The sequence below is a fragment of the Thalassophryne amazonica genome, chromosome 18 (genome assembly GCF_902500255.1).
Source record: "Thalassophryne amazonica chromosome 18, fThaAma1.1, whole genome shotgun sequence".
Classification (NCBI taxonomy): Eukaryota; Metazoa; Chordata; class Actinopteri; order Batrachoidiformes; family Batrachoididae; genus Thalassophryne; species Thalassophryne amazonica.
Window position 1 is genome coordinate 21650293 of NC_047120.1, and position 9474 is coordinate 21659766.

The 9474-nt window shown below is 45.0% G+C and overlaps 1 protein-coding gene across 1 annotated transcript in view; it reads left to right on the forward strand.

Moving 5' to 3' along the window:
* Positions 1-7882, forward strand: part of LOC117530546 (protein NLRC3-like) — a 29854-nt gene extending 21972 nt beyond the window's left edge. Inside the window, exons 5-6 of the mRNA XM_034193441.1 lie at positions 7042-7218; positions 7669-7882. Coding sequence (XP_034049332.1) covers positions 7042-7218; positions 7669-7867 — 376 coding nt within the window. The 3' untranslated portion in view covers positions 7868-7882. The remainder of the gene's footprint in view (positions 1-7041; positions 7219-7668) is intronic.
* Positions 7883-9474: the final 1592 nt, after the last annotated feature.

Sequence of the window (9474 nt, forward strand, 5' to 3'; positions counted from 1 at the left end):
GCTGACAACTTATAGGGCAGATAGGCACATGGATGCAACTTCTTATCTTTAGGACTTATTTGCGACAGAATTGCTCCCACACCGATATCGGAAGCATCGACCTCGACCACGAACTGCCGTGCAGGGTCAGGAAGGTGCAGCACCGTGGTAGCGGTGAAGCGTCGCTTTAAGACCCGGAATGCCTCCTCACATTCAGGCGTCCACTTGAACGCCTGTAGGGATGAGGTTGCATTATGGAGAGGTGCCGCGATGGTACTGAAGTTCCTGATAAATTTTCGATAAAAGTTAGCAAATCCCAAGAATCTTTGTACATCCTTTCGATTGCTTGGAACTGCCCACTCACGCACTGCCGCCACCTTGTTTGGGTCCATTCGAATCTCTCCCTCAGAGATGACGAATCCCAAAAATGATACAGTAGTCCTGTGGAATTCGCACTTTTCTGCCTTGACGAAGAGGTTGCTCTGTAATAGGGTCTGCAGGACCGAACGGACATGCTGAATATGCATGTGGAGATTGGGAGAGAATATCAGATGTCATCCAGGTAAACAAAAACAAATTTAATTATTCTCGTAAAACATCATTTACCAAATTTTGGAAGACTCCTGGGGCATTTGTGAGACCAAAAGGCATCACCAGGCACTCACAGTGCCAAGTTGGGGTGTTAAAAGCACTCTTCCATTCATCTCCCTGCTTAATCCTGACCAAATGGTAGGCATTACGAAGATCTAATTTTGTGAACACTTTAGCGCCCTCTAACAGCTCAAAAGCAGATGAAATCAGTGGCAGAGGATAGCGATTTTTAACGGTGATATCATTTAACCCCCGATAGTCAATGCAAGGACGAAGTGACTTATCCTTCTTTTCAATGAAGAAGAACCCGGCTCCAGCGGGGGATGACGATGGAGGAATCAATCCAGCATCCAGTGACTCCTGGATGTATGAATTCATCGCTGCTCGTTCGGGACCTTAGAGAGAAAACAATTTTCCCCGGGGAGGAGTCGCCCCAGGGAGAAGATCGACGGCACAGTCGTACTCCCGATGCGGAGGTAGAGACTTAGCCTTAGCTTTGCTAAAGACGAGCGCTAAATCATGGTAGCAAACTGGTACGTCCTCTAGTTCAGAGTTACAAATATTGGTTGGAACCTCGGGTGCATGACGTCACTCAAACCCTGGAAGAAGACATCTTGGAGCGCTGCCTGGTTCCATTCGCTCTTCGAGGCGAGGATGCGAAAACTGATGGCGTAATCTGCCACCCGGCGACTGTCTTGCTTTAACCTCATCAACGAACGCCCCGCCTCGCACCCCGGCGAGGTGTGCTGGAAGACCTGCTCTAGAGCGTGAGTGAAGGCCGCCAGGGAGGAGCAAGATGGTGAACCGTGGCTCCACTCCGTCGTGGCCCACGCTGCAGCCCGGCCGGTCAGGTGAGTAATGACGAATGCTATCTGCACCCTATCGGACGGAAACATTGACGCCATTAATTCAAAATGAAGTTCACATTGTGTAATGAAAGGCTTGACATCCCCGGATTCTCCAGAAAAACGCTCAGGCCGGGAGAGTTGATTACAAACCACGGGTACAGGAGCCGGTGGGGCTAATGATGGTCCCGGAAGTGGTGCATCGGCGAGAGCCGTACTAGTCATAGCCTGATGCTTAATGGTAGAGAGTAGTTACTCCATCTGAGAGCTCACTGAGGCCATGAAAGAAGCCTGCTGCTTAGCTAACTCACTAATCCCAGAGTTCAGAACGGCTAGCTGGTCCTCTTGCAGAGTGAGCTGCCGACTGTGGTGGTGTACCGCCAGCTGGAAGACGTCTGCGTCCGCTGTGTCCATTGTTGGCCAGATTGTTGGCCAAATCCTGACAGATTTTGAGAACAGTCATCTTATGTTAATGAGATCCAGACTGAGGAAGGACCTCAAGGGGGTTGACAGTTGGACTGTTTGGATTTAGGGGTGGTTCCAGAGCAGCATATATAAGATGCCTGGAAGTAGGTTTAGGTTTGAGACATTCCAGGCAGGTTATAGGTAGAAACACGAAATCAGTGGTCTGCGGCAAGATGGCGCCATTGTATGTGGCCTGCCGTCGGCACTCGCTTATTTTAGTGTCGTTTTTATTGTTTTTACACTTTGTTGCATGGAATGTGTCACCGCTCCTTGTGTATGATCGCCAGACTTTTATCAGCTTTCGGGCTTCGCTGGAGAATTTCGCTGTTCCTGGCTCGGGCGGACGGCCAGGGATGCGGCTACCCCGCCACCTGTCTTAGCATCCGTATCAGACTTTCTACGCCGGCGTGTTGCCTCGGCGTCTGCGTCGCAGAGGACGTGGGAAGAGAGGAGGAGTCCGTGTTCGGCTCAGAGTGTGCCTGGCTGTTTCCTGCAAACATGCTCCACGACAATTCATAGCCGGATTCTTCACACCATATGACGGCTACGACGTGCCGTGTTCCCTGACTTTTCGCTATCGGTGGCTCCAGCCGGTTGTCCAGGGTGCCGGGTCTCCACTTCCGCGTCGCCGTCCTGTGAGGAGCTGCAGTCGTGGCTGCGTGCAGGAGAACCTGCACCCGCTCAGTCGTGTCTCCCAGCAGACTGATGTGCGCTCAGTCCGTGTGGCGCTCATCAACACAAGGTCACTCACAAGTAAGACTTTCATTTTGAATGACTTTTTCTCCAGTCATGATCTGGACTTTCTCCTGTTAACGGAGACCTGGTTGAAACCAGGTGAAAATAGCGCCTTTTCTGAGCTCCTCCCCCCCGGCTGCTCGTTTTTCAGCTCCCCGCAAGCATCAGGTCGAGGCGGTGGTGTGGCCACAGTTTTTAAAGACAGTTTTAAATGCCGATTTTTATCTTCTAATGTCTACTCCACTTTTGAACTTCAGTTGTTTGTGATGGAGTTCGACTGTCCTGTGCTCTCTGCTGTTGTTTATTGTCCACCAAAATTTAATATGGATTTTATTCAGGAGTTTTCTGAGTTTCTGGCAGATTTTATGCCAAAATATGACAAATTTTTGGTCTGTGGTGATTTTAATATTCATATCTGTTGTCCTTCTAATCAGCTGGCTGATGATTTTAAAAGCCTCCTGAACTCTTTTGGTCTAACACAAGTTGTGGATGGACCAACACATAGTCTTGGACACACCTTGGACCTGGTTATTTCTTTTGGGCTCTCAGTTTCACTTAAGGACATATCAGACATTGCTATTTCAGATCACTTTCCTGTTATTTTTGAATTTATTGCTCCTCCATCTGCTAGTAAGCCACTTGTTCCTGTCTCTCGCCGCCGTTTGGTCACCTCCTCGACAGCGGGGGACTTTGCTGCTGCCTTCATGGACTCTCAGTTTTATGCCATGAATGGACTGGTTTCACCATTACTCCCAGATAACATCCTCTCTTCTTTCCACTCTACACGCACAGTAATTTTGGACTCTGTTGCACCGATGCGCTGCAAATCCAGGAAATCAAAATCCGACCCCTGGTTAAATGCCACGACCCGTGCCCTCAGGCAACGCTGCAGACGGGCGGAGAGAAAATGGAAAAAGGACAAACTACAGGTGTCTCTGGGTTTTCTGAGGGACAGTCTAACTGACTATCAGAAGGCTGTGAAAGAGGCAAAAGCACAATATCTGTCTCATACAACCCCTGGCAAAAATTATGGAATCACCGGCCTCGGACGACCAAGCAGAAGAAAAAAATATGGACTCACTCAATTCTGAGGAATAAATTATGGAATCACCCTGTAAATTTTCATCCCCAAAACTAACACCTGCATCAAATCACATCTGCTTGTTAGTCTGCATCTAAAAAGGAGTGATCACACCTAGGAGAGCTGTTGCACCAAGTGGACTGACATGAATCATGGCTCCAACATGAGAGATGTCAGTTGAAACAAAGGAGAGGATTATCAAACTCTTAAAAGAGGGTAAATCATCACACAATGTTGCAAAAGATGTTGGTTGTTCACAGTCAGCTGTGTCTAAACTCTGGACCAAATACAAACAACATGGGAAGGTTGTTAAAGGCAAACATACTGGTAGACCAAGGAAGACATCAAAGCGTCAAGACAGAAAACTTAAAGCAATATGTCTCAAAAATTGAAAAATGCACAACAAAACAAATGAGGAACGAATGGGAGGAAACTGGAGTCAACGTCTGTGACCGAACTGTAAGAAACCGCCTAAAGGAAATGGGATTTACATACAGAAAAGCTAAACAAAAGCCATCATTAACACCTAAACAGAAAAAAACAAGGTTACAATGGGCTAAAGAAAAGCAATCGTGGACTGTGGATGACTGGATGAAAGTCATATTCAGTGATGAATCTCGAATCTGCATTGGGCAAGGTGATGATGCTGGAACTTTTGTTTGGTGCCGTTCCAATGAGATTTATAAAGATGACTGCCTGAAGACAACATGTAAATTTCCACAGTCATTGATGATATGGGGCTGCATGTCAGGTAAAGGCACTGGGGAGATGGCTGTCATTACATCATCAATAAATGTACAAGTTTACGTTGATATTTTGGACACTTTTCTGATGAAATGATGAAATCATTTTTCAAGAAGATAATGCATCTTGCCATAGAGCAAAAACTGTGAAAACATTCTTTGCAAAAAGACACATAGGGTCAATTTCATGACATAGGGTTAATGTCAACGAGCAGATGTGATTTGATGCAGGTGTTAGTTTTGGGGATGGAAATTTACAGGGTGATTCCATAATTTATTCCTCAGAATTGAGTGAGTCCATATTTTTTTCCTCTGCTTGGTCTAAAAAAGTAACCGTTACTGACTGCCACAATCTTTTTTTCTTGATTTCTTATAGTGTTTCTTAAAGCCAGAAAGTTGCCATTTGAAATGACTTTAGTTTTGTGTCATGTCTGTGATCTGCTTTTTTTCTACAAAATTAAACAACAGAATGAACATCCTCCGAGGCCGGTGATTCCATAATTTTTGCCAGGGGTTGTATTATTTCGAGCAGTTGTCATCGTCCCAGTGTGTTATTTCAGACTATAAACTCAGTTGTAAATCCACACACCTCTGTTTTGTTGGACGCTACAACCACAACCTGTGAGGAGTTTCTTCAGTTTTTTATTGATAAGGTTTCATCAGTCAGACAGAACGCTGATCAGAGCTGTAATGTTGAGTTGTCTGCTCCTCGTGCACATTCTGCTGTGCTCGAACAGTTTGAGCCCATTTCTTTTGCATCTCTCGCTGATGTTGTAAAACACATAAAATCTACAAGTTGTCCTTTTGATGTTGTTCCAGCTAAGGTGCTGAAGGAGGTTTTTAATACTGTTGGAGCAGGTCTCCTAACTTTTATCAATGCTTGTCTTAGATCAGGGTCTGTTCCAGCTGCTTTTAAACATGCTGTGGTTCGACCTCTTCTTAAAAAACCTCACCTGGACTCATCAGTTTTATCCAATTTTAGACCTGTGTCTTATCTGCCATTTCTATCTAAGGCTTTAGAAAAGGTTGTCTTTTTACAGTTACAATCATTTTTAGAAGACAATCTCATCCTTGAAAAATTCCAGTCTGGGTTTAGATCGCGACACAGCACTGAGTCAGCACTTTTAAAAGTTCATAATGATATTACTCTGTCGGTGGATACAGGGAATCCTGCTGTGCTGGTTCTGTTGGACCTCACAGCAGCCTTTGATACTGTGGATCACACAGTACTTGTTTCCCGGTTGGAACATTTTATTGGCATTCATGGTACTGCACTTAAGTGGTTTAGATCATATTTGGCTGAAAGGAGCTTTTCTGTCATGATTGGGGACCTTTCCTCATCAACTGCTCCTCTGTGCTGTGGAGTGCCGCAGGGATCTGTCCTTGGGCCGATTCTATTTTCTTTGTACATTCTGCCATTGGGGTCAGTTATAACCCAGCACAACCTGTCCTTTCATTGTTATGCAGATGATCTGCAAATCTATCTGCCTGTGAGGACTAATGGGAGTGATGCTTTGTCATCATTATTTAATTGTATTCGTGATGTAAAGCAGTGGCTGTCCCAAAACTTCCTTTACCTGAATGATGGTAAAACTGAGATCATGGTGTTTGAGCGCACTGGCATACCAAATGTGGTAACACCAAATTTTGGTGCTTTGGCTAACTATGTAAAACCAGCTGTCAAGAATTTGGGAGTGATATTTGACAGCTGTTTGAGGTTCGATCAACAGATAAATTCTGTTGTCAAAGCTAGTTTTTTCCAACTTCGCCTTTTGGCTAAAATAAAGCACTTTCTCAGTAGACGTGATCTTGAGATGGCCATTCATGATTTCATCAGCTCCAGACTTGATTATTGTAATGCACTTTATTCGGGCATTAATCAGTCGTCTCTTGCACGTCTCCAGTTGGTGCAGAATGCTGCTGCTCGTCTTTTGACAAACACTTTTAGACGTGAGCATATTACGCCCATCCTGTACTCACTCCACTGGCTTCCAGTTCGTTTTAGAAATGATTTTAAAATTTTAATGTTTGTTTTTAAAGCTATTTATGACCTTGCACCTCCCTACTTGTCTGAAATTTTAACTTTGCGCACCTACAGTAGGACATTAAGGGCGTCTGGCCAGCTTTACTTAGATGTTCCAAGGTCAAGATATAAACGCTGGGGTGATCATGCTTTCGCGGTAGCTGGCCCCAGACTGTGGAATGAGCTACCTCTTGAGTTACGTACTATTCCTGACCCAGCACTTTTTAAATCTAAGTTAAAGACTTATTTATTTAAACTGGCTTTTAACACTTAGTGGGGAGGTGACATGTTCTGTTATTTTTATGTTCTTTTTTTTATGTGTTGTTTTAAAATTTTATTTTATATGTGTTTTATTTTTGTAAATTTGGGTTTTTAATGCTAAGCACTTTGGACACCAGTCGGTGCTGTAAAGCGCTTTATAAAGAAATGTTGATTGATTGATTTGTTATTGCTGGAACAGCCAGTGGGCCATTCTCAATTTCAACATCATCCAATGTAGTAATGGGTATTAAGTTTGCAAAGCATATACCTCTATGATTTTTATGGACATGTCTGCGGTCTTGTTTTTAATTTTCTCTGCAGGTTATCTGGCTGTAATATGTCAGAGAGAAGCTGTGAAGTTCTGTCTTCAGTTCTCAGCTCTCAGTTCTCCAGTCTGAGAGAACTGGACCTGAGTCACAACCAGCTACAGGATTCAGGAGTGAAGCTGTTGTCTGCTGGACTGGAGAGTCCACAATGTCACCTGGAGACTCTCAGGTCAGGATTTAGTTTCTGCTTCAAATGTTTCAAAATGTCTCTCTGAATTCTAAAGTGTTTCCTCAGATTCAGTATCATGTCAACGCTCAGATATGTTGTCTGAAGGAGAATTACAGAAAGTAACTTGTGGCCAGTAACTCGTGGACTTGTGGCCATTTGAGGAACTGCAAGACTTTAAGAAGGACCTGACTAAAAGTAGAAACAGGTTTCCATCAATCAGGTGGCCATCAGTCGAATTCCAACCCCAACATTTATAAAATAAATGATAGATATTTGAGAATTGATTTCCCAGCACATGACTGTAAACATCTAAATCCACTAAAGAATAATGTTGGACTGAATAAAAACACTTTGTGTCTAAAGATGGTCTCTGGATCCTGCCTGAGGTGCGGAACGATTTGAACCTTTGCATGACGACACAAATCTGTTTCTTTTTGATTTGGTCTTCAGGCTGAGTTTGTGTGATCTGTCAGAGAGAAGCTGTGAAGTTCTCAGCTCAGTTCTCGGCTCTCAGTCCTCCAGTCTGAGAGAACTGGACCTGAGTGACAACGATCTACAGGATTCAGGAGTGAAGCTGCTGTCTGCTGGACTGGAGAGTCCACACTGTCACCTGGAGACTCTCAGGTCAGCACTCATCCATGTTGTGTAGCAGCTCCATAAATCAGAGTGAAGCTGCAGCTTTGCTCCCTGTCATGTTGTGGGAGTGTTGATGGATATCAATGTTTGGAACCACAGTCATGAGCTCATCTTGCAGCAGACATCAGTGTGTCCGTGCTGCTGCAAAGTGGGGACGTCCTGACACTGTCCTCACATTGTGTCTGCTGGTTTGTGTGTCTGCAGGCTGTCTGATCACACATGAAGGCTGTGCTTCTTTGACCTCAGCTCTGACCTTCAACCACTCCCATCTGAGAGAGCTGGACCTGAGCTACAACCATCCAGGAGACTCAGTCAAGCTGCTGGATCTACTCCGGACTCTCTCTGGTATGGACTGGGTCTGATGGAGGAGCTCTGTGTGGTTCCTGTGGACCTGATGCACCGACCTGACCTCAGACACCTCACACTGACAAACAGCAAACTCTCTGTGACGACTCTTTGTTACTGTTTGCCATGAACACGTGCCAGAGATCCAGCTGATGGTCAACTGACCTCTAACTTACATATGTATGTTCTGCTCATGTGTTTGAGGAAATCATTTGTTAGTTGTTCACACATTCTGGTGCAAAGACAAACAAAAACAGTTGATCTGTCAGTCTGTTCAGAGTCACATGTTTCAAACAGGAATGGAAACAGAGAGCTTCATTTCTCTGAAGTAGGAGTCACAAACCTGCTGCTGGAGATCTCCTGGTGCCTGCATGTTCTCTGTGTGGACCTGCTGCAGTCACAGCTGATTAGTCAAGTCTGGTGTTTCCTCATAGGCATCACATGAAAGAGCTTCAGAAAAGCTTCCTCATGGAACATCTCTGAGCTCCAACAAAACTTTGTTGAGTCTTTAGGTTGAAGAATTCAAAGTTTGTTGTTTGTGTCTCCAAATTCCTGCAGTTTTCAGCTTCAGGACCATTAAAGGTTCAGATTTCAAATGTCAGACAACTTTATTGATCCCTTCAAGGACAATGCATCATCAGGAGTGGCAAGTGTGGAGGCCGGGGTGGGTGGAGTGGGGACAGAAACACAAAGGGAGGTGGGGGTAGAGTGCGTCCATGTGTGCAGGTGGGTTCATATCAGTCACTGTCCATGTGCGCGTAGGGTCTGAAGTGGCCTTGTCGACCACCACAGACTGTGGGGGAGGGCAGATGAAGGGGGAGCCTTATGCATCACCAGGGCCGTTGAAATCTTTCTGGAGGAAAACAAGCGAGGCATTTTGACCTTTGGTAGCTGATAAGGCTGCCGTGTGTAGGTTTAGGCAGAGAAACACAGAACTCCAATATGGCTTCTCTTAACTGTCCAGATCCAATTGTGTGAATATTCACTGATCTCTAACATCAATTCTTTTGCAGGGCAGACAGCTGCTCTGAGATGGTTTCCATCTTGCGTTTAAGTTCAAAACTTAACGTAGTCTGAGATTGTACAACCTTGCCAACCTCGATAATCATGACGGACAGATGTGGGGTTATGGTTTTGGTGGCAGCCATCTTGCCAATTTTTCGGTGGATCAGGGAAGTGCCTTATCCTAGTCACAGAAGCCCTCCTACCATAAAGGCAAATAAGAATAAATCCTCGACATCTTCCATGGAGAGTGGTGCCAAGCACGCTATGCGC